This window comes from Ovis canadensis, chromosome 3 (assembly GCF_042477335.2).
Source record: "Ovis canadensis isolate MfBH-ARS-UI-01 breed Bighorn chromosome 3, ARS-UI_OviCan_v2, whole genome shotgun sequence".
Taxonomy (NCBI): Eukaryota; Metazoa; Chordata; class Mammalia; order Artiodactyla; family Bovidae; genus Ovis; species Ovis canadensis.
Window position 1 is genome coordinate 228,597,469 of NC_091247.1, and position 23,731 is coordinate 228,621,199.

The 23,731-nt window shown below is 64.6% G+C and overlaps 1 protein-coding gene across 8 annotated transcripts in view; it reads left to right on the plus strand.

The window, feature by feature from the left end:
* GRAMD4 (GRAM domain containing 4) overlaps positions 1–22,932 on the plus strand; it is a 63,503-nt gene extending 40,571 nt beyond the window's left edge. For 5 of the 8 annotated variants that reach the window (XM_069586193.1, XM_069586195.1, XM_069586196.1 and 2 more), the window contains exons 4-19: positions 5,382–5,502; positions 8,905–8,966; positions 10,524–10,656; positions 11,035–11,060; positions 11,590–11,681; positions 12,451–12,542; positions 13,752–13,800; positions 15,034–15,105; positions 15,366–15,409; positions 15,480–15,589; positions 17,256–17,410; positions 18,972–19,116; positions 19,671–19,764; positions 20,405–20,489; positions 20,760–20,828; positions 20,953–22,932. In XM_069586193.1, coding sequence (XP_069442294.1) covers positions 5,382–5,502; positions 8,905–8,966; positions 10,524–10,656; positions 11,035–11,060; positions 11,590–11,681; positions 12,451–12,542; positions 13,752–13,800; positions 15,034–15,105; positions 15,366–15,409; positions 15,480–15,589; positions 17,256–17,410; positions 18,972–19,116; positions 19,671–19,764; positions 20,405–20,489; positions 20,760–20,828; positions 20,953–21,057 — 1,454 coding nt within the window. In that variant the 3' untranslated portion in view covers positions 21,058–22,932. Of the gene's footprint in view, positions 1–5,381; positions 5,503–8,904; positions 8,967–10,523; positions 10,657–11,034; positions 11,061–11,589; positions 11,682–12,450; positions 12,543–13,751; positions 13,801–15,033; positions 15,106–15,365; positions 15,410–15,479; positions 15,590–17,255; positions 17,411–18,971; positions 19,117–19,508; positions 19,765–20,404; positions 20,490–20,759; positions 20,829–20,917 lie in introns of all 8 variants that reach the window. The other 3 variants (XR_011256228.1, XR_011256229.1, XM_069586194.1) reach the window with 3 other exon arrangements.
* Positions 22,933–23,731: the final 799 nt, after the last annotated feature.

Sequence of the window (23,731 nt, forward strand, 5' to 3'; positions counted from 1 at the left end):
AGCAGACAGCACCAGGCCTTGGAGAGGAGAGCAGCGTCAGGCTGGGAGCCATGTCCCGTGACCCAGGCAAGCCCCGTGACGGCTGGTGCAGCGGCCTTCCCACCTGCTTGCCCGTGGCTCCTACTCCAAGGGACCCCCCTACACCTGTGACTGAGTCGCCGGCAGGTGTGAAGGTCCCTGTCTTGGCCCACCTGCGTGGCTGCAGAGGTGCCGAGAGGCTCACGAGAGCCGCCCACGGGCGGGCCTCCAACGGGACACACTTGTGCAAGCCCCAGGCTCGTGGCAGGCCGACTCCGGGACGCCTTCTGCGTGCCTGCTTCTCACTGTGACAGTTTGGCCAAGTCCGTGGAAGCACCATCAGTGGGGTGTTTGGCAAATCCTGTTTCTGGGTGATGGGGACACACACCCAGAGGTGGGAGGAGGGGGCTGGCAGGGGCCCCTGCACCCCCAGAGGCCATGACCTGCCGGAGGAGGGCTCTTCTTTGCTTTTTGGCCTCTGCTCGCCTCTCCAAGGCCTGGTGCCATCTGCTGACCTGGCAGGTGGCCAGGGCCGGCCGGGGGACGGGAAGGACGTGTGCTGGAGGCCAGGGGAGCCAGGATCCCGCCTGGAACTTGACTCAGAAGCCCCGAACCTTCTGAAATCGCCAGATTCCTGGGAGGGGAAAGACCCTCTCTGGGCCAGATGGAAAGAGAGGGATCAGCCTGCCCTCCCAGGCCCTGCTCGGCCTCCTTGGCCCGCGAGAGCTGTGTCTGTGTGGCGTCTGGTGGGCAGAGTCCCGGTGCCCAGGTCCTCATCGCCTGTGACAATGTCACCTTCTGTGACGGAAGGGAGGCTGCAGGCATGATTGAGTGAAGGGTCTGTGCTTGGGATACGGGCCTGGAGTATCCAGGTGGACTCAGGCATCACGAGCGTCCTCAGGAGAGGGGGGTGGGGCGTCAGAGAAAGAGGAGGAGATGTGATGATGGAGTCAGAGGTTGGGTGGTGTCCCCGATGGCGGGGGTCACCAGCCAAGGAATGTGGGTGCCTCGGGAAGCCGGAAGAGGCCGGGACCTGAGTTCTCCCCCGGAGCCTGCCCCCGCAGGGAGGCCAGCCCTGCCCCCGCCTCACCTCGGGCCCCTTGCGCGCCGTTTCAACAAACCGTGGAAAATTCTTAGAGATGGGAATACCAGACCACCTGACCCGCCTCTTGAGATCAAAAAGCAACAGTTAGAACTGGACATGGAACAACGGACTGGTTCCAAATTGGGAAAGGAGTACATCAAGACTATATACTGTCACTCTGCTTATTTAACTTAGATGCAGAGTACATCATGAGAAACGCTGGGCTGGAAGAAGCACAAGCTGGAATCAAGCCTGCTGGGAGAAATATCAATAACCTCAGATATGCAGATGACACCACCCTTACGGCAGAAAGCAGAGAGGAGGTAAAGAGCCTCTCGATGAAGGTGAAAGAGGAGAGTGGGAAAGGTGGCTTAAAATTTAACTTTCAGAAAACTAAGATTGTGGCATCTGGTCCCATCGCTTCATGAGAAATAGATGGGGAAACAATGGAAACAGTGGCAGACTTTATTTTTATTCCAAAATCACTGCAGATGGTGACTGCAGCCATGAAATTAAAAGACGCTTACTCCTTGGAAGAAAAGTTATGACCAACCTAGACACTATATTCAAAAGCAGAGACATTACTCTGCTGACAAAGATACATCTAGTCAAGGCTATTTCTAGTGGTCATGTGTGGACATGAGACTTGGACCATAAAGAAAGCCGAGCACTGAAGAATTGATGCTTTTGAACTGTGGTGTTGGAGCAGACTCTCTTGAGAGTCCCTTGGACTGCAAGGAGATCCAACCAGTCCATCCTAAAGGAAATCAGTCCTGGGTGCTCATTGGAAGGACTGATGCTAAAGCTGAAACTCCAATATTTTGGCCACCAGATGAGTCGAGGTGACTAATTGGAAAAGACCCTGATGCTGGGAAAGATTGAGGGCAGGAGGAGAAGGGGACGACAGAGGATGAGATGGCTGGGTGGCATCACTGACTCGATGGACGTGAATTTGGGTAAGCTCCAGGAGCTGGTGAAGGACAGCGAGGCCTGGCGTGCATGGGGTTGCAATGAGTCGGACACGACTGAGCGACTGGACTGGACTGGAGCCAGTTCACACGTGCCCGGGGCACCGGTGGGTTCCCGCCGCGGGCAGGGTGTGGGTACTGCGTGGCGGCAGCGTCCCCACTGTGACAGAGCCTCCGGGTGTGCGACACGTGCCCAGCGTGTGTTTGCTGATGGAGTTGCATCTGAGACAGTGGCCTCTTGGCACAACCAGGCTTGGTGTGGGGCAGAGTGGGGGTCCCCGTGGAGGCTGGGGCTCCTGGGCGGATCATGTGTCAGGGCTTTGGACCCCCAGTCACCTGAGTCCCCCCGCCACCTCCCAGCGGGCGCCCTGTGGGCACGTCCATCACGGGTGGGAATCTGAGCACCCTCAAGTCCTCATGGCCGGGGTCCCCAGCGTCCCCAGTAGGAGGCGGGGGTGGCTGAGGCCTGGGGGTGGGGGTGGGGCCCCCATGCCTGGTGTGCAGGATGCAGGCGGCCCCCCGGGTGGCGGCCGGCCGCTCTCTCTTGCCGCTGTTCATGAGTTCCCACTACGGCTGTCCGCACCGCTGGTGGTTCTCGCCAGCCTGGTGTGCACATCCACAAGGCCACGGTCCTTGGGAAGCTTGATGTGTGGTGCGGGGGCCACCCTGCTTCCCAGCCGGCCTGAAGGGGCCTCTGGGGAAACCAGGGGCAGCGTGAGCGGGCGGGCCGGCTCCCTGGGCGGTGGGCGTGGAGTCCTCCCGGCTCCTCGTCTGGAGGGTCTTCTCCCAGGGGTCTTCTCCGCAGGGCACTGAAGACGGCTGAGCCCCGTATGCCCAGAGCAGGGCGGTCCCGGTGGGAGAGGCAGGGAGGCCCCCTGGAGTATAAATATTTACCCAGCAAATGGGTCCCAGCCCTGGCTGGTGGCACAATCTAGCGAGTCATGAGCTCCCGCCGTGGGAGGTGGGCTGGCACCTCGCCTTCCTGCCCACTGTGGGCACCCCCGAAGGGGCAGGTTCTCCCTGTGGCATGGGCTAGACCGGGAGCGAGGGCAGCAGAGGCCTCCCCGCCACCCCGGCGCTGCCGAGATCTCAGGGCTGTCCTGGCCGTCCCTGGGCTCCAGTCCTCTCCCCTGACTCTGGGGAACTAGTCGGTCACACTCTGAGGTCTCAGGAATGCCTTTTGGAACGTGTCCACACGTGGCTTTTCCTGTGGAGTTTCCCTTGCAGCTGGTCAGCCCCATGGTTGGGGTGGCCAGTGACCCACTATCCAGACCGCAGCCGCTGCTCGCCGCACACAGGGCTGACTTCCGGGCAGAGGCGGCGCTGAGATGACCCTCAGCTGGGCCCTGGAGCCCAGTGCTACCCGTTTAGCAGCCTTGGTGCCCCCAGCATTCTGGTGGCCCTGGCCCCGGGCTGACATGTTGACTTGGCCGTCGGCCCGCCTCCCGGCCCAGGGCATGCTGTCCTTGCGGCACAGCTGTCGGAGTTCACGTTACTCTGTCCGGGGGGCTGCTCCCCCTGTTTTCTTGGCAGCTGTTGAAAGGGGCCCCATGGACACGGCTGGTGGGGTTTGGGGGCCGGGCGCCCGGGTCCCCCTGCTGCCTGGCCGGCAGCCGGAGCTCACAGGGCCTGGAGGAGGCAGCACCTGCAGGGTCAGGAGGCTGACAAGGTACACCCTCCAGGGTGCTTGGGAGTCAGGGCCTCACTTGTGTGGGCCCACACCCCGGGAAGGCTGCACCCAGCGGTGGGCCTTCAGCACACTGTCCTGGCCGAGAGCCCCAGTTCATTCCTTGTCCTGGACCAAGTGTTTGCACCTCTAGCATTTGTATGTGGAAGCCCTCAGCCCCAGGTGGAGGAGGGAGGTGGGCCCTTGGGAGGTGGCTCGGGTTAGCTGAGATCACGAGGGTGGCCCCAGGATGGAGTTGGTGCCCTGTTAGCAGAGAAAGAGGCACCAGAGCTCACTGAGTGCCCTGTCAAGAGGGCAGCTGTCCGTAGGCCAGAAGGGAAGTCCTCCCCAGGAGTCAAGTCTGCCAGCTCCAGGCCCTGACGTCCAGCCTCCAGGACTGCGAGAAGCAAGTGTCCGCTGTCTGGGCCACCCACCCTGTGGTTTTTCGTTATAGCTTCCCGAGCCCACCGGGACACACCCGTCTGCACCCAGCAGTCTCCAGAAAGGGAGGCCGCGTCTGCTAGAACTCTAGCCCGTGCCCCCCGCTCCGGGGACATGGCGGGGTGGAGGGCCAGGGAGCGGCAGGGACCGCTGCGGGGCCCGCCGTCTCTGGGTCTGGGTGTCGTCGCGGGTGTCCAGTTTGGGTAGGTGCCGAGCGACGTCCACCGAGGAGCGTGTGCGCCCACGTGTGCGTGCGGTCCGCTCCCTGTCGCCACCATAACGGGTTTTGACAAACGGGGTCTTCAGACAGCGTATTGATTCCCTGACAGTTCAGAGGCCATAAGTCCAGAGTGAGTGTCACGGCCAGAGTCAGGGTGTGGGCAGGACAGCGCTCCTGCTGAGGCCTGGGGGTCCCTGCGTCCTGGTGGCGCCCCTGTGGAGGCCCGGGGGTCCCTGTGCCCCGACAGGGCTCCTGCGGGGCCCCGGGGGGTCCCTGTGTCTTCGTGTCCTCAGCTGCTCGCCCTGCCCCTCCTCCCAGGCTGTGGGCCCCCCTCCTTCCTCTGACCCTTGACCCCCTGCCTCCTCCCGAGGTCACTCTGTCACGACGACGTTGGTCCCACCCCGTAATGGGGATGTGCTCACTCACCCAGAGGCCCTGCCGCCTCGGCCTCCCCGGGCTGCCCCCCGGGACCCCTGACCCTCTGTGCGTCCGTCCACGCCCTGACTCAGGCGCACCTTGGTGAGGGTTTTCTCGAGCACCGGCTCGTTCTCTTGCCGTCTCTCTCATCTGCCTGCTCTCCGTCCTCAGGTGGTCAGCAGCCAGCGGCGGGCTCTCTGCCCCTCGCAGGGGCTTTGCTCAGTGGCCAAGGCCTCCCAGAATGGCCCATGCTGCGTGTGTGTCTGTGGGTGACCAGGCACCATCAGCATCCCTTCCTCAGGGGGTCCTGCCCCTGGAGAGGGTTCGATGAAGGGCCTTTCTGTACCTCTGTCTTGAATTGGTTTACTTCTTCAAGTAGAGAGGCCCTCAGCTTGCGATGACTGGGCCGAGTACGAGGAGCTCCGGTTGATACACTCGTGCAGCTGTGGGGCGCCCCCGGGATGGGGCTGGGCAGCAGCTGCCGTCCGTGTCTGAGCGCTCCCTTGGCACCTCTGTGTGGGGGCGGGACAGGCCCCGTGACGCTCACCTCGCTGCTCTCCCTCACAGAAGAGGAGCTCCGGAAGCTGCGGGAGGAAACGAACGCGGAGATGCTGCGGCAGGAGCTGGACCGTGAGCGGCAGCGGAGGATGGAGCTAGAGCAGAAAGTCCAGGAAGTGCTGAAGGCCAGGTAAGGAGGCGGTGGGGGCTGTGAGGACCACCCCCAGGGAGGAGGTGGTGGGGGCCTTGAGGACCACCCCTGGGGAGGAGGCGGTGGGGGCCTGAGGACCACTCCCAGGGAGGAGGCAGGGAGGGCAGGCGAGGACCACCCCAGGGAGGAGGTGGGGAGGGCAGGCGAGGACCACCCCGGGGTAGGAGGCAGGGAGGGGGGGACGGGGAGGGCGTCTGTGTTCAGGGCGGGAGGCCGGAGGGCCTGGCAGAGCCAGGTAGCGCTGCCCTTGGCGGTCAGGGTCTCCGAGCCGAGGCCCCACTCATGCTGGCGGCCAGACCCCCAGTGCACTGTGGCCTCTGCTGTCCCCGTCTCCCCGCTCCAGGTGAGGTCTCAGCCCTCCAGGAGGCCTGCGGTCCCCCCGCCCCAGCCTGTTCTCACGGAGCACTCATGGCGTGTCGCCCTCCCTACTCTGGGGCTGTGTGTATCGCTGCCCTGGGCAGGGGTCCTCAGTGAGGCCTCTGATGAGTGGGGGTGCCCCTCCAAGGCCTCCTCAGCGATGTCACAAGGGCCCGGGGTGGGCGGAGCCGGCGGGCCCGGCCCCGAATTTCCGGGTTGTGCCCTGCCTGTGCCCATGGTGAGCCGTGGTCTTGGGAAGGTGGCTGCCCTCCTGTGCCCTGGGGCCTTCGTTTGGGAAGGGGTGCGGGTGTTCCTTTTCCGCACTGAGGGGATGGGGAGGAGTCACAGCTGAGCCCTGAGGGCCGCAGAGGAGCGGGGCTGCGGAGCGGCTCCCAGAGCCCCCACGGCTGCCCTGCGTCCCCCAGTCTCGGCTGCCCGTTGCTCCCAGGCCCTGGGACCCTGCCACCCTGCCTTGGTGCTTTCCCATGCTCCCTCCGCCCCTCATTGTCCGCTGGCCACCTCCCTACACACTGCGCGCCCGCCGCGACCTCAGGGCCAGCCTGCCGTGGACCGTCTCCTCCTCCTGCAGGCTCCCTCCATTGCGGGGCAGCAGGTGTCCTGCCCCAGCTTCTGGAGGGGTGTGTGGTCTCCCGCACATCTGCCCCCGCGAGCTCGGCCCCTGCCTGTTGGTTTCAGTGGGTGATTGTGTGGGGTCAGTATCATCGGACGGAGACCCCTGGCCCGCCTGTGGCCACGCAGAACCAAGGCCCGCCTGTGGCTTTGCGCCGAGTGTCTCTGCGCCTGTGCATCTCCAGCTGAACGCCTGGGCCTGGCCTTCCCCGGGAGCCTGCCGTCAGCGCTTCCTGGGTGCGCCTCCATGTCTGGGACCCCTGGCCGGTTCAGGGACCGTCCTGGCAAAGGCCTGGATCCCTGCCTGGGAACAGAGGGAGCTGGGCTCAGGATGGAGTCCCTGCGTCCCCTGGCCCTGCTCCGTTCCCAGTAAAGCCCCGTCTTTCAGGAGCCCTGGGCACGGAAGTTGCCCTGGGCACGGAAGTTCCTCTGGGCAGCCTGGCCACTGGGAGGGATGGGTGTGGAGGCCTCACCCCCTCTTCCTTGACGGCGGTTCTCTTCTCTGGGCCCGCCTGTCTGCTGGCTCCCTGTCCGTCGCTTCACGAGGCTGCATGCGCAGCCCCTGTGTGCCCTGCCCTCTGGTCCAGCTGGTCCACTGTGCGTCCTGCTCCGGCACCGTGTGGCCGTGACGGCTTGTGGTTACGGACCTGCAGACCGGGTCGGTTCTCGGAAATGTTGGACTGGGGTTGTTCCCGAGTCCAAGCTCATCCTGCTCACCGCACGACAGGCCAGTAATCGAGAGACAGGTTGTTGGGGCAGAAGTAATGATTTTATCCTGAAAGCCAACAGATTGAGACCGAGTGGGCATGTGCCCCCGAGGATCCACCTTGCCTGAGTTAGAATTCAGGCCCCTTTCATACTAAAAGGGGAGGGACCTAACTCAGACACTCCCGGGTTCCCCACAGCTTCCGGAGCGGGTGTGTGAATTTCTGCTTCCTGCAGTCATTCACAGGTGGGCCTGGTCCGGAGAGTTCCTGTGACCTAAGCAAAAGTATTTTAGTTCATTCTCTGGGAGGCACGGTTCCGAGAAATGGGCTGTTATGTGTAATTAAAGCTTATAGGTAACATCCTTTTAGTGATTAACTTGTGGTCAAACACACAAGGTTCTTCCCTATTGTAAGATCACGTTGTGCGGCGGGAGACTCCCTGGTGGTCCAGTGCAGGGGCCCAGGTTCAGTCTCTGGTCAGGGAACGAGATCCCACATGTGGCAACTAAGAGTTTGCATGTCACAGCTAAGACCTGGTGCAGCCAAATAAAATAAATATTAAAAACAGCTTAGTCGTGTGAACAGAGCGGGATGCAGAGGGTGTGCACCTGCTGAGGGGCTCTGGGCCCCACTGTCTGTCCTGGGGGAGCCCCTGCCCCCCAGTCCCACTGAGGTCTGCCTGGGGTGCCAGTTTCCCCACGTCCTGGGGTCTCTGCTGGACTGGGAAGCATAGCAGCAGAGTGGTGGGTCAGAAGCCCACTGCAGGGCAAGAGGGGCAGGTGGGCTGCCTGAGGGACAGGGCGCTGCCTGAGAAGTGGGGGCCCGGCCATCAGGGCCTGCAGCTGAAAGTCAGGGCTGTGGTCGGGAGTCGGCAGGGGGACGGGAGCCGCGGGGAGGCGCCAAGGCCGGGGACTACTGTGGTCAGGTGCGGCGAGATAGACTGCAAGGACAGGGAGCTCGGCACAGACCAAGCTGGGCCCTGGGTGCAGCCTGCCGGCCAGGGGTCACCCAGCCTGTGGCCTTGTGTGGTGCTTGTAGTGTGTGTGTGTTGATAAGTACCTTTTCACTGGGCCCAGGAATCAGTATGAAAGTGAAAGTCACTCAGTCGTGTCCAACTCTTGGCGCCCTCAGGGACTGTACAGTCCATGGAATTCTCCAGGCCAGGATCCTGGAGTGGGTAGCTGTTCCCTTCTCCAGGGGATCTTTCTGACCCAGGGACCGAACCCAGGTCTCCTGCATTGCAGGCTGAGTCATAGGGAAGCCCGAGAATCCTGGAGTGGGTAGCCTTTGCCTTCTCCAGTGGATCTTCCCGACCCAGGAATCAAACCAGGGTCTCCTGCATTGTGGGCAGATTCTTTACCAGCTGAGCTATCAGGGAAGACTCAGTACTTGGTATAAGAGTTGTTTATTCCGAGCCTAACAGTAAATAAACAAATGGGTCAAAGTTAATAGGAAAGAAAGAGTTCTTTGTTTGCACACTGCCTGCCCATGAGGGATGCAGCTCTGTGCTTGCCCCGCTGCCCTCAGCCCGTGTCTCAGTGGGACAGTCAGGACCCCAGAAGGAGCCGGGCGGGCAGGGCTGGGCACCGGCGTGTTGGGCATGGCTTTGCTGAGCCTGGATTTGGGCCGTGTCTTGAACTGACAGAGATCTTGCTTTTCCTCCCCCCCAACCCTCACCCCCTTTAAGAGCCGAGGAGGCGCCAGCTCAGCAGCTCCCAAAAGGACAAGCCCAGGTCAATAACGGAGCAGGTAGGCCTGGGGGTGGCCAGGGACGGTGGCTCTGTGCCCGGAGGCACCTGCTTACCCGCAGGACGCCCTCCCGGCGGGGTCCCTGATTGCCCACTGGGGGATCTCTGTAGCAGGTGCAAGTTGCCCCATTGGAACTGGAGGTAGTTTTGCACAACACAAGGCGGCCGCTCTGCCCGCCCTGCCCCCCTCCCCAGGGAGGGCACGTGTGGTCACTCTGGCCACGTGGCCCTAGCTGGGCCCCCTTTCCGGAGGCTGGGCGCTGGGGGTGGCTGTGGGCGGCGTGCTGCAGCCCCCCACTCCAGGTCAGGACACAGAACCTTCTCTCCCGCTTCTTCCTGCCAGGGGCTCATGTTCCTTGTCTGCATCCACACTGGGCCCTTTCTGGAGCTGTCACTAAGAGGATGGTGTGGGAGGGAACCGGGCTTCCGTCTGGCTCTGGAGGGGCCTGGTCCGCGGCGGCCCCTGGCCTGTGTGGCCTCAGACCCAGGACCCTCGCAGGCTGACCGTTGATGGGAAGCCGTGCCCGGGCTCAGAGAGCCACCCCTCAGTTGAGCCCTCTGCGGGTAAAAATGCAGAGACTGCCGTCCGAGAGGGGAGGCCTCTCAGGTGGCCTCCGGGTGGGGGCCGAGTTCGGGGACCAGAGTGGGCCCGGCCCCGCTCCTGCCCTGTGCAGGGCCCGTGTGCCTGCCTTCCAGAGAGGGAGCTGCCCCTTCCCCAGGGTGTTGGTGCTGGGCGTGCTGCCAGGCTGGCCGGGTGTCCAGTGGGTCATAGTGCCCTGGGTCCTCACGGTTCATGGCCGGAAGCCCAGGTTCTAGGCCAGGAGCACGGGAGACCCCTTCCCTACGGGACCCCCCGCTGTGCCGCCTGCACATTTGCGCATGGGGAGTCTTTCCATGCGCCCCCCGGGGGTCCCCAGGCCCCCTGCCCCCAGAGCCCACCCTTAAGCCGAGGTCCACGCTGATGGCCGTGGTCTGATGGCCCTTGCGCTGTCCTCGGGTCAGCCCCAGGCCTCGGTCCCTTCGAGCTGACACGAGGCCGCCTGCGCTCCCGGCGTCCCTCTCTGACTGTGGGGGGATGGCGCCCCCTGCAGGCCACTCCACGCCCCGCCCCCTGAAGGGACAGACTCATCCCCGGATTTCAGCTGGTTTTCTCTGATGGGGTGGCTTTCCGAAGGCGGAGACCACTTTGCTCCCTGGGCTGCCCCCTCCCATACCAGAGCACCGCCCTCACTGGCTGGTCCTCAGGCTCGGGGTGTCCAGGGGCGAGTGCCCACCTGGCCCCTTCCCAGACAAACCAGTGTGGCCAGTACAGGCTGGGGGGAGGTCAGCACAGCCCCCTCAGTGGGCTGAGCGCCTGCCTGGATGGCGCCTGCCCTGGGGACAGCCTCCGACAAGCTGGGGGTCGGCGTGTGGAACCTGGGGGACCCCCAGTGTCCGCGGAGCTCCTCCTGGTTCTGCCATGGACCTGCCCCAGTAGCCCCACCGGGAGCACCCCCCACCGAACCCCGCTCCCCAGTTCTCTGTGAGCCCCTCACTGAGACTTGCCACCGTCCTGCAGAACGGCGGAGCCAGGGGCTGTGCCCCCGGGTCCAGAAGTGGTTCTATGAGAAGTTCGGGGAGTACGTGGAGGACTTCCGGTTCCAGCCCGAGGAGAGTGCCGTGGAGACAGAGGAGCCCCTCAGTGCCCGGAGGTGGGGTCCTGGCGGAGGTCTCAGGGCGGTGGGGTACAGCCGGACCACCCAGGGCCCCCCGGCGCCCGGCTCACAGCCGTGCCGGAGGGAAGGTCCTCCCTGGGGCGGCCACGCAGCTGTGTTCCCCAATCCCTGTGGCCGTGCTGCTCAGGCTTGTGACAGGCCCCATGTGGGGACGGTGGGCACGTGCCCACAGGCCAGGCCCGGCTGAGGCTGGGGTGGGGGGTGCCGGGGTGGGAAATGGGGCCCGCCCCACCCCCTGTGCGCCCCCCGGGGGCCTGTGGCTCCTATATCCCAGGGTCTCCCCCAGCGCCCGTGGAGCACCGTGGGGCCGGGGCCTGGGTGCTGGCACTCACCCCTCCCCTCCGTCCCTCTCAGGCTGACCGAGAACATGAGGAGGCTCAGTAAGTACCCAGCGTGGACTTAGTAAGTACCCGCTTGGCTCTGCTGCGTGTGCTGTCGGGGCTGGGCTGTGTGTGGGGCAGGGCCACCCCAGCACTGGGCTGGGCTTCTTCCACAAGAACAGTTTTCAAGACTTCCCCGCCCCCTTCCTCAGGCCGTGGGAGGTATGTCCCAGGCCCACCCCGTCTGTCTGTCTGTCTGCCCCTGGCCCAGGGCCGGAAGCAGGGTTTCCCTCCAGGCCTGGGACCCCCAGCGAAACGTGGTGCTTCCCCCAGATGCTTGTCAGGGCCTGCGGTGTAGGAGCAGAACCCCGTCCACACACGGCCAGGGCAGAGGAGAGGAACACTGCAGAGCAGCCGGGGCCAGGCCACCGGGGCCGTGCCAGCTGTGGTTCACCTGGCTCCTTTTGGTGCCGCCTTCCCTCCACGCCCCCCCATCCCCTGCCTCCAGCTGGTGCAGCAGCCAGACCACTAGGTGTGTCCGAGGGCTGGGTGAGTGCTGGCCTGACTGTGTGGTCTGATTTGTCCCCAGAGCGCGGCGCCAAGCCCGTCACCAGCTTTGTGAAGAACCTCTCTGCCTTATCTGACTGGTACTCCATCTACACATCTGCCATCGCCTTCACCGTGAGTGCTCCCTGCGGAGTGGGGGGTGTGTGCTCCCCATGGAATGGGTGATGTGCTCCCCATGGAATGGGTGATGTGCTCCCCACAGAGTGGAGACTGTGCTCCCTCCAGAGTGGGGGTGTGTGCTCCCCATGGAGTGGGTGATGTGCTCCCCGTAGGGTGGGGACTCTGCTCCCTGTGGAGTGCAGGGGTGTGCTCCCTGAGGGGTTGGGGGTGTGCTCCCTGATGGATGGGGGCTGTGCTCCCCTCGGGGTGGGGTGTGCTCCCCTTGGAGTGGGGAGTATGCTCCCCGAGGGGTGGGGGCTGTGTTCCCCATGGGGTGGGGGGGTGTGCTCCCCACAGGGTGGGATGTGTACTCTCCGAGGGGTGGGGTGTGCTCCCCTTGGAGTAGGGGGTGTGTGCCCCGTGGGGAGGGGGCTGTGCTCCCACGGGGTGGGGGCTGTGCTCCCCGAGGGGTGGGGGCTGTGCTCCCTGAGGGTATGGTAGCTGTCCTCCCCTTGGGGTTGGGGGGCATGCACCCTACCCCAGGGTTTCCCAGGGGACCCAGCCTGCTGTGCCGGGCAGCTCTATGGGGTCGTCAGGACTAGCGAGGTGCTGTTGGGTGCAGCCAGGGACTGGCCCGTGGGCTCCCTGTGCCCAGAAACACCCCCACGGCAGTTTCCTTGGGGAGGGGTCTTGGGCTGAACCCGTGGCCGGCTTTCCAGGCGGGCTGGGGGAGGAGCCTGGCCGGTCACCTGGCTGCCCCCGTCTGCCCCTCCCGCACCCGCAGGTGTACATGAACGCCGTGTGGCACGGCTGGGCCATCCCCATGTTCTTGTTCCTTGCGATTCTGAGGCTGTCCCTCAATTACCTCATAGCCAGGTAGGTGTGTGGGGAGTCTCGTGTGCAAGGCTGCCCCGTCTCCCGCCTCACGTGTGCAGCTGGCCCTGTGTTGCACGCTGGCATTTTGGGAGCTTGTTCTGGCTTTCCTAGTGACTTAGATAGTAAAGAGTCTGTCTCCAACGCGGGGGACCAGGGTTGGATCTCTGGGTCAGGAAGATCCCCTGGAGGAGGGCATGACAACCCACTCCAGCGTTCTTGCCTGGAGAATCCAATGGATGGAGGAGCCTGGTGGGCCACAGTCCATGGGGTCACACAGAGTGGGACACGACTGAGCGGCTCACACTCACACACATTCCCTGCAGTCCCTGGACTCCTGGAGGAGGGTTTGCTGGCAGAGTAATAACCAAACCCCAGCAGCTCTTTGCTGTGGGCGGCCAGTGGGCTACAGCTTTGGGGTGACTCTGGCCCCTCCTCTGATTGTACCGCGTTTAGGCAGGAAAGTACCCCCCACCCCAAACAGTGACATCCCAGTGCGGGGGTCGATGGAGCTGCAGAGGCTGTGTCCTCAGGGTTCCAGCTCACGCCGCAGAGGCGCCGGGACTGAGCGACCCTCGAGCCCAGGGCCTGCCCGCCCTCTGAGCACCCCCTTTCCTCTCGAGGCTGAGGTGGGGGGCCATGTTGGAAGCCGGCCTGAGTGGGTCTGTGTGGCCCTGAGGTCGCCCCAAAGAGTGAATGAAACCCAGTTCCATGTCAGGCCTGAGTAGGCGCCGCCTCCCGTGTTTTTCTCAGCCGTTCAGAAGCTCACCCATGTGTTTCTAGGTGCTTCTCTGTGCTTGCCTAAGTTGCTTCACTGGAAAATGCTTCTTGGTGAAAAAGCAAACCTTTAATTGCTTACGAAAGGGTTCTCCATGCCCAGACTGGCATGGCTCCTGAAGCCCTTGCCGCTGTCGCCCGACTTATTCTGGGAGGCCCCTCCCCTCTGGGTGCTCCTGCACGTGTTCCCTGCCCAAGAGGGCTCCCAGGGCGGGGTTGGTGGGGGCGGCCCAGGTTGTCTGCTCTTGAGCCCAGGAGGAGCCTGGTGGGTCTGGGCAGATGTCCGGGTGTTTCGGAGGCTCCTGTCCCCACGGCCAGCATTTCAGGGGATGCTTCCCGGCTGGGCGCACAGGGCTGGTGACGCGACGTCGTCCCTGGGCACCCACTGCCTGCAGACGATGCTCTGGTAAGGGTGCGTTGTCTTCCGTTCACCAGGGGCTGGAGGATACAGTGGAGCATCGTGCCCGAAGTGTCCGAAGTGGTGGTAAGTCCCGGGAGGGGGCTCCTTCGCGGGGTCAGGCTGTGTGGGAGGGTGCAGGTGCCCTGAGGCCCCCAGGGCTGGCTGCGTGGGTGCCGGCAGGGAGCCCTGCCCGGCGGGGAGCGGTCAGAGAGGGGACGGCCGGCCACCCCCACCTGAGGCCCTCCCCGGCTGACGCCCTGAGCGCCCCTCCCTGGCCTGGGGTTGGCTGCATGGGAAGCAGGTCACCCTGGCCTGGCCTGGCTCAGCTGGGACGTGGCTCGGAAGGGAGGCAGCAAGGGGGGCCCAGGAGCCGCTCCCCACAGTCCCGAGGAGGGAGGCAGCAAGGGGGGCCCAGGAGCCGCTCCCCACAGTCCCGAGGAGGGAGGCAGCAAGGGGGGCCCCAGGAGCCGCTCCCCACAGTCCCGAGGAGGGAGGTGGGCGGTGAGTGGGCTGGAGCAGTGGACGTGCAGAGCAGGGTCAGCAGAGCTCCCCGTGGCCCATCGCTTGCTCTTGTAAATAGTTCTGTTGGTTTCTGTCACGCCCACGTATTTACGCGATGACTCTCCTGGGGCTGCAGCAGCCGTGACAGACGTCAGGCCTGCAGCCGCACCCGTGCTTGCCCTCTGGCGTTTTGCAGACAGTTTGCCCACCTGCTCCTCGGGGGACCCTGGCCTGAGGGGCAGAACCGCCGGGCACGGGCTGGGGGGAAGCCGCGGTGCCTCGACGGGCGTTGCGGGGTGTTTGAGCAGCCCCTGGGGGTTGAGCACAGACCAGGGCAGGGTGCAGGACACGGTGGGTCTGCAGGGCCACGTAGATGGGGCAGGTGGGGGACACGTCAGGGGAGGTGGGCCCGCGCCCTTTGACCCTGGCACCCAGAAGTCCTTGGGAGGTTCTTGCTGAGTGAGCTCAGGCCAGCTGGACGAGGTCAGGCGTTCCCGGTGGGGCCTTGGTTCCTGTGCCTGTGAAGTCGGGGCTGGGCCGGGGCCTCTGTGGTGACAGGTGCCCCTCTGAAGGCAGCCTGTTTGGGCAGCAGTTGGGTGGGGGGGCTGCTCCCTGTCTCTCGGGCTCCACGGGGGCGTCAACAGGAACAGGTGCCTGTGCCGCCCCCTCGGGCTGGGCCCCCCAGGGACGCCCGTCCCTCTGTCTGGGCGGCAGAGACCCCGGTCCCCGGGCTGGGAGACCTCGTCCTGTTTAACGTCGGTAACTTCTCTGAACTGTTAAATTTCAGTGGAAATTCTCTTTCTCCTTTGACTGAAGGAGCCTCCGAAGGAAGACCTGACCGTGTCTGAAAAGTTCCAGCTCGTGCTGGACGTCGCCCAGAAAGCCCAGGTACCTGCTGCTGGACTTGGGGGTGGGGGGCCCCCGGAACTCCAGTGCCCCAGTGGGAGGAGCCCCTCCTGACCGGCGCCCCGGGCGAGCTCCTGGGAGGGCATGGAGCCTGGTCCCTGTCTTGAGCAGGGTGCTCCCCGTCGCCTTGGGCCTGGGCACAGCTGGGCAGGAGCGTGGGGCCCCGTGGGGCCTCTGGCCGTCTGCAGCGTCGCCGTGCGGCCCCGGCGTCTCTGCTTGACTGCAGCTCCGTTTTCACACAGAACCTCTTCGGCAAGATGGCAGACATCCTGGAAAAGATCAAGAAGTAAGTCGTGCCCCAGGGCCCGCCTCACCAGGGTCCGCGCGCCCGCTCTGAGCCTGCCCTCTCCCTCCAGCCTGTTCATGTGGGTCCAGCCCGAGACCACCCAGAAGCTGTACGTGGCGCTGTGGGCCGCCTTCCTCGCCTCCTGCTTCTTCCCCTTCCGCCTGGTGGGGCTGGCCCTGGGTAAGGAGCTGCTGGCATCCGGCCCTCTGACCCATGCGGGGGCCGGGGCCCTGCGCCCCAGGACGTGCCCCCCACCCCCGGACCCCCACCTGCGCCCCCAGGACGCCATCCCCCCGACCCCTACCTGCCCCCTAGGACGCGCCCCCCACCCCCGACCCCCCCGCGGCCCTCGGGCGGGCAGCTCATGCCCTCGCCTCCCTCCCCCACTCCCCCCAGTGGCTTTCCATCAGAACCTTTGCATTCGGGAGACATGGAGTCCATCCAACCTAGAAAGATGAGATCTCGGTTTCTCGAATCCAGCCCGTCCTCTGCTCTCCGGGCAGGCAAGGCTGGTGGACCCCAGGCCTGTGGGACTTGGGTGTCTGCCATGGTTCTCTGTGAGCACTCCTGGGCTCCCAGGGTCAGGGCGACAGGTCAAAGGGTACAGGAGTGTGATGGGGGCAGGCGAGCCTCGGGTAGGAGCCGGCGTAGGGGTGGGGCTGTGGACAGGCAGCCTCAGGTCCTGGGTCGGGTGTAGGGACTTGAGCTGGGGCTGGAAGAGGCACAGTAATGAGGTGTGTTTTGGGTGCGTCAAGGACGTCCCTGGGCCGGGGTGAAGTGAGTCTGGGGTGTGCTCAGGTCCAGGCGGGTTTGCAAAGCATAGCTGTCAGGGTTTGCGAGGGTGGGCTGGGGTGGAGCAGGGGTCAGTTTTTCCCTGAGGGGCCAGGTGGGGCTGTTCAGTACCTCCAGGGAGGTGGGAGGGGCAGTGGTGGGGGGCATTAGTGTTTAATCCTGGGTGGGGAGGTGTGCAGAGTACAGGACCCGCCCCTGCCCGCATTTCAAACCGCATGGTCATAGGTTGAGTTTCCAAGAGAACAAGGCTGCGCTTGGAGTCCAGGGTGGCAGGGAGATGGGAGATGGGGGGGGACCAGGCAGTGGCCTGGCAGGGCCACAGCGGTACCCAGAGAGGCCCCTCGGAGGCTGGGAGGGGGCTTGGTGGGGAACGCGGAGGCCTGTGGATCCTGGCTTGATGGGCTGAGTTGGGTGTGGAGCTGTGGGCTGGGGGCTGTGATGGTTGGGGTTGTCCCTGAAGTTCCTGGTGGGTGCAGATGCTGAGCGCCCGGTGTGGGGGTTGTAGCTGGAGAGGGAGGGGGGCACGGGTGTGGAGAGACTGCCCCAGAGCCAAGGTCAGGGTCCTGAAGTGACCCACCTGCTTAGCCCAGGCCCACACCCCCACCCCGGGAAGTCACACCCCCTCCCCAGGTGCGACCCCCAGGCCCGGGGCTCTCCTGGCCCAGGCGTGCCCTGCCTGGAGCTGGCGCTGGGCCCGTCCTTGGTGCGTGAGCGGGGGCAGGCAGGCTGGGGAGGGGTCCCCCAAAGTCCTGCTCACGTCCCCTCGGAGGACGGTGACTCATGGTTCTGCTTGGTTGGCTCCTTTTAGGGACAGTTTATCGTTTGGCCTGAGCCATCTCTAGGCTTGAGATAACAGTACCCAGCAGAGGCCTCCCTCTCAGCTGGGGTCCCTTCCCTGCCCTGTGTATCCCCCTCCCAGGGCCACCGTCCTGCATTTGGGCCCCGGGAGGCCCTCCAGGGAGCACTGGGCCCCCCAGGCAGGGCGGGGACTGCATGCTGGCCGCTCGGGCGGGGCTCAGGGTCTTGCTGAGACGGGACCTCATTTGCCCCCCAGGCCTCTACGCCGGAATCAAGTTTTTTCTTATTGATTTTATCTTCAAACGCTGCCCGAGGCTGCGAGCCAAGTACGACACTCCGTACATCATTTGGAAGAGCCTCCCCACGGACCCCCAGCTCAAGGAGCGCTCCAGCACCGCCCTGTCGCGCAGGGTAGGCCACGTGCCGGCTGGGGCGGCCTGCCTGCCCGCCCCGCTGTGCCTCGCACCCGCTCCTGGGGAGGCGCTGATCTCGGGGAACCCAGAAATGAAACAGCCGTGGGGCAGATTCCCCGTGACCGGCTCCACTGTCCCAAAGGTCCAGGGTGACTATCCCAGGGCCAGACAGCCCTGGGCAGGGGACGGCTGTTGGCGGAGGTCCCCACCCACCTGAAGGACCCCTGCCCATCCAGACTGGCTGGGGAGCAGGCCCTGCCCAGCCAGGTGGGCCCCCAGACCCCAGGCAGGAGGGTTCAGGGTGCTGGAAGTTGGAGTCCCGGGAGGGCCTGGTCCCTGCTCGCTGGCTCGGAGGCTCGGGCAGCGAGGCTGAGATGGCACATTCGGTGCGCATAGGCTGGTGGAAGGTTGTGTGGGCGTCGGGTGTTGCGTCCAGAGCCAGGACGTGGACGGCACGCTGGCCGTGCTGGCTTTCTTGGTGTCTCAGACTAGTGGGGAGGTGCTGGGCTCAGCAGGGCTCTGGTGGAGGTGTACGAGGGCTTCCTGGAGGAGGTGACCTCGGGTTTCAGCCTTGTGTTTTGGTGTCCAGTGATGCCTTGATGTCTCTGTCTGTGGGAGGAAAGCTCTGGGTCAAGCACGGGCCAGGCTTCCTGGATTCTGGGACCACGAGGCTTGTTGGGTTTCTGAACTCACAGGCCAGGTGCGCAGCACACACCTCGCTGAAGCCATGGGTGGGCTCTGGTCACACAGACCCAAGTGGACCCAAGGGGTGAGGCCCACCTTAAGCAGGCTCCCTAAGCGTCTTAACCAGAGAGCTGGGAGGCGGGCTTCCCGGGATGGAGGGTGACCCTGCTGGGCGTCCTGTGGCCCGTGTGTCTCAGCACGCAGCTCACTCAGCAGTGGTCGTGACGTTGGGTCGCGCGGCCCCCGCCCCTCCTCCTGTCGTATGTATTGTCTCTCCCAGAAGGCCGGCTGTCGGGACGCGACGAGGTGCGGCGCCCATGTGGGTGCCCCTCCCGCCCTGGGGCTGTGCGTGGCTGTGGTTGACTGACTGATGTTGCTCTCGGTGTCCGGGGCTTCGGCCGGCCCGGGGTGGCTGGCTGTGCGTGGCTGTGGTTGACTGACTGATGTCGCTCTCGGTGGCTGGGGCTTCGGCCGGCCTGGTGTGGGGGGCTGTGTGTGGCTGTGGTTGACTGTCTGAGTAGTCAGTGGCTGGGGCCTCGGCTGGCCTAGTGTCCGCAGCGTGGCTATGAGCTGCCCCAGGGCTGAGCACTGGCCAGCCCCGCGCTGACTGCGCGAGCTGGCTCGGCCTTGGCTCAGTGGCTGGGATGGGGTGTTGTGAGAAGGGGCCCCTCGCAGCCAGGCTGCTCTGCACAGGGTGGGGGGCTTGTGGGGCAAGGAGGACCGGGTCCCCCAGGGGCCCTCCTGCAGGGTGCACCCACGCCTGGGTGTGCCTGCCTCTCCCTTTGTCCAAGTGTGCAGCTGGGCCCGGGGTGGGGGACGACCGTGTGCACCCCCACCTCGGCGGGTGGCGCTCACCGGCGCCTGGGCCTCCGCAGCTGCAGACGGCTTCCTCCCGGAGCTGTGTGTCCAGCGCACCTGCTGGCCTGAGCAGGGACGAGGATGTTGGCCGCCTGCATGGCGCCAAGAAGGGCAACTTCCACGAGATCTTCAACCTGACGGAGAATGAGCGTCCGCTGGCGGGTACGTGTGTGCTGAGCCCGTGGTCAGGCCGGCAGCTCGCCCACCCCGGTGCTGGGACCCAAAGGCAGGGACGGGCCGTGGGGGCTGGGGGAGGGCCCCCTGGGCCAGAGGTTGGAGCGGCCAGGCGCATCTGCGGCGGGCGGTCTGGCAGCAGAAAGGCAAGCAGGCATGGGCAGGGCGGCTTAGATGTTGTGGCCTCTGTCGTGTGTGACCTCGGCCGGCGGAAGACCTTTACAAAGCTTCAGCCTTGAGCTTCTCCCGAGCCCTCTTCCTCCTGACCTGGACCTTGACCTGTGCGCTCTGAGAGCCGTGGCCCAGTTGGAACTGTTTAAACCAGGCTTTGCCTTCACGCCCCTGCCCACTCACTGGGAAGGGGCGCCCATTTCCCACAGCTTCAGCCCCCGCCGCCCCCAGCCCCGCGGGTTTCTCTGATGGTGGAGCGCAAGCATCGGACGTTCCCGAGAAGCCAGCATTGACGCTCCCAGCGTGAGTCCGGGGCGCGCATCTCCGGGGGAACGTCTTGACCAAGTCCTGTCCGGCTTTGTCCCCGTTAGTGTGTGAGAACGGCTGGCGGTGCTGCTTGATAAACCGGGACCGGAAGATGCCGACTGACTACATCAGAAACGGGGTCCTGTACGTGACGGAGAAGTGAGTGAGCCGTGGGCGGGGCGCAGGTGGGCACGGCCCCGGGCGCGGCCGGGGTCTGAGCAGGCATCCTCCCGGTCCAGCACCTGCCCAGAGCCGCCCAGAGCCACTGGGCTCCAGCCCTGGAGTCCGGCATGCCATAACCTGGGGTGCCCTGGTCTGCCGTGCTCGTCATGTGGCAGGAACCCCCTCCCTGGCCTGGGCCGGCAGGCTCCTTGTTCATCTCCGTTTGGGACGAGGTGGCCCAGCTGCCCTGCGGGGGTGGGGGGTGGGGAGGAGGCCCTGGTCTCAGCCTGGGGGGCCCCCTGGCCACCTCGTTCCCCACACCCCGCCGAGGATCATGCTTCCCTCCCTCCCCGCTTGCTGGAGCTTCTGGCCCGGCAGACCCCACTGGGCCGCGGGTGCACACGTCTCCCGCAGGGCGCCCCGCGGGGCTCCTTGCGGGACCGTGAGTGGGGTTCGGTGGGAGTGCTGGGCTTCAGACTCAAGAAGCCACAGGACTCTGTAAAAGCGAAACCATTTGTAGGAAGCCGGCATGTCTCGGCCAGTGAGGGGGGCCCCGTGTCTGGGCTGCGGGTCAGCTGCTGGCGTGGGCTTCCTGGTTCATGTGCTGGGCTCTGTCTACTCCCCGACCCCCCCGTAGTTACCTGTGCTTCGAAAGCTCCAAGTCCGGCTCTTCCAAGAGGAACAAAGTCATCAAACTGGTGGACATCACGGACATCCAGAAGGTGGGTGCCATGCCCATCTCAGGATCGGGGGGCCACCCCGGGAGCGGGGTCGGTCAGAGCGAAGCGCGGGGCCGTGTGGACCGTCGGGCTGTGCTCCTGGGCGGTGTCTGCGCAGGCACGCGGTCCTCCTGAGTTCTCTGGCTGGCGAGGCCTGGGCCCGTGGGGGTCTTGCCGTCTGGGGCTCTGTGGAGGAAAAGGTCCTGGGGTGCGGGGAGGGTGGCGCTGACCCCAGGAGAGCCCCAGGGTGACGTGCCTACTGCCTGCTTTCAGTACAAGGTCCTCTCTGTCCTGCCGGGGTCGGGCATGGGGATTGCCGTGTCCACGCCGTCGACCCAGAAGGTAAAGGTGCTGGCCGGGCCCCGGGGTGGGGTGGGCTGGGGGTGGGGTCTGCCTGCGTGACCTGGCCCCGCTGGCCCTGGCCTGTGTAGACTCCCGCCTGCGCCTGTTTGCTCCCTCCCGCCAGCCGCTGGTGTTCGGCGCCATGGTACACAGAGACGAGGCGTTCGAGACCATCTTCAGCCAGTACATGAAGATCACGTCCGCGGCGGCCGCCGGCAGCGACAGCTAGTGCTGACTCCCCTGGACGCTGCTGGGAGGTTTTCTTTTTCTTTTCTCTTAACAGTTTGGTAGTGGGAAAAAAAAAATCGGACATCCTCATGATCTTTTGCAATAATCCCCCCGGATGTGTGATTTCCATTGTGTTGACCCTGCGTTTTGTAGACCCCTTCATGCAGGGGTCGGGGCTCTCGAGGGCTCGTCCCGTGGATGCGGGGGCCACCGGGAAGGACAATGACATATGGGCCCCGCCGCCAGGCACGGCCGGACCCCCTTGGTCCCCGCAGGGCAGAGACCGCCCAGCCCGGTCCCAGGTGCCAGCGGCTCTTCTGCACCAAAGCCATAGGAGGAGCGCGCAGGGCCTCCCCATGGAGAGGGACGCCCGCGACGTGTGAGGGGGCCCCTGCCAGCCTCCGTGAATGGGCCGGCCCTGCAAAGAGGCCCCCGCGCGCGTGTTGGGAGCACGATGCCGGCCAGCCCCTCGGGGGCCCGCAATCAGCCTTGGGGGTATGCGCAGAGGCCGAGGACGACAGCCGCTTGGGGGGCTCTGGGCTTCGGGGCTCGTGCCGGCTCCCAGGCTGCAGGGCCAGCTGGCTGAGGGGCTCCTGGGCTGGAGCAGGAAGGACGGGGGCGCCCCAGGCCCCCCCAGGGCGGGTTGTAAGAGGTGCTGAGCCTGCCCAGCGTTGGCAACAGCACAGAGCAGAGCCCAGAGGCCAGCCTGCACCCGGGCGCCCCCAGGCGGAGGGGAGTGGGGTCCTCGCAGGCCTGGCATCAGAAGCCGGCAAGGCGTCGGGACTGGCCCGAGGCCTCGGGGATGGACACGCCGAGCTGCTGAGCACACTTCCAACCACGGGCCCTGCCGGCCCTCAGCTTGTCCCGCATCCCCGGGTGTCACTGGGATTGTTGTTTTTTGAAGAAACAGAAGATTATATTTTTTACAGAGAGCAAGCTGTTCTTATTTTTGTATCATTTTTCAGATGTGATTTTTACCTTTGCTCCTAATTTGCTGGTCGGGTGAGTGACATGGTGGCCTTGCTCAGGTCACACCCCCAGAGGGGTCCCCTGCCCCCACGGGGAGCCTCCCCCACCAGCTCCCAAAGCACATGCCCTGGTCCAGACCGTACGTGCGGGGCCAGCCTGGCTCCCCGTCCCCCTGGCACTGGGATCTTGTGATTCTGCAGGTCGACCTTGAACAGACTTAGGCGGAGCCCACCCTCAGCCTGGGCTTTGGACCCTGGTCAGCGCAGGTGGACCAAGTCTCAGGGGCTGGGTGAGGGTCCACAGCCAGTGGGGACCCCCTCCGGGCCCGAGGCAGGCAGGGTGGGCCCTGGACTGGGTCCAGGACGACAGCGGGGGCGACACCTGGGGGTGTTGCCAGGGCCACTGTGTGCTCAGCGTGTGCCCCCAAGCCCGGGGCGGAGGCCCTGCGGGGAGCGGACTTGCTGTCTTCAGCCGCGTGGCTCGGTTTGAGTCCCTTCCAAGGAGAAAGGGAGATGAAAACTGACCATGTGCTGCGGGCGGCCACCAGGAGCCGAGGCGGGCCCTGCCTGGAAGCCCGGGGCCTCCACCGGGAAGGGCGCAGGCCCGGGAGACGCCCTGTCGGTGAGAGCCTGTGTTGTTTTTACTGAATCGTGTAAATCTGGGCAGACGTTTAATTTCTGCGACTAATCGCGGAACTAGAATGAATGTTAACATTTTTTATGTCTGAAGCTTGAGTCTGTTTTCACTCTGTAAATGCTCGTTACCAGTGTAACTTTTGTTCAACAAAAGAATTGTACTGTATGAAGAACTAATTGAAAAAAAATTCTCCTGTAACATTTTTTTTTTAAAGAAAACCTTGTTTAAAGAAAAAAGTCTTGTATAAATTATAAATTTTTATTTAAATAAACCTGGAACGTGTTGTGCTCACAGTAGGGGAGGGTGCGGGGTGGCTTTCCTGGCAGGGTCTCGTGGCCAGCAGCACTGGAGGGCAGTGGGGTTTTGGCGTCAAGGCCGAGGGGTGAGGTGGGTCCCCCGGGAGTGAGCCGTGGGGGCAGGGCAGGGGGGCTGTGCACACGGACAGGCTGGGAACAGGGAGGCAGAGGCCGGCTTCCAGAAGAAGGAAGCCAGTGATGAGTGGTGGCCGGCGGGGAGGGGTGTGCAGGGGCTGGCACACACCCTGGAGGTGGGGGGAGCTCAGGCCTGGCCTCCCGGGGGGCCGTGGGCATGTCTGGGGCTGGGTGCTGCTTGCAGCCCCCGCCCCGAGGCTGAGAGATGGGAGGCGGAGGGGCCCTGGCCAGAGGGGTCCTCGGTAGCACGTGTGGTTCTGCGGGTCCACTGGCTGACACTAGACACGGATGCAGGAACCTGCCTGGCTTCTGCAACCACTGGGGCCATGTGGTGCAGGGCAGGGGGTCTGGGGGACAGAAGGGGGAGACGGGAGCACAGAGCGAATGAGATGAACATTTTTGTGCTTGAATTGGGGCTCTCTCCACGGGTGGTGCTGTTTACAGCATGGCATTTGGGGAGTGGATTTTACGACTGATGGACACGTAAGTAAGGAGGCCGCACAGTGACCAAAGGGGGTGCTCCTGGTGAACCAAGAACTGGGACTGGTCTGGTTCTCCCCACGGTAACCAATTGGCAGAGCTGATTCCAAAGTTATTTGTTGAAACAGAGACTCTAGTGAGATGTGAGGGACCCTGACG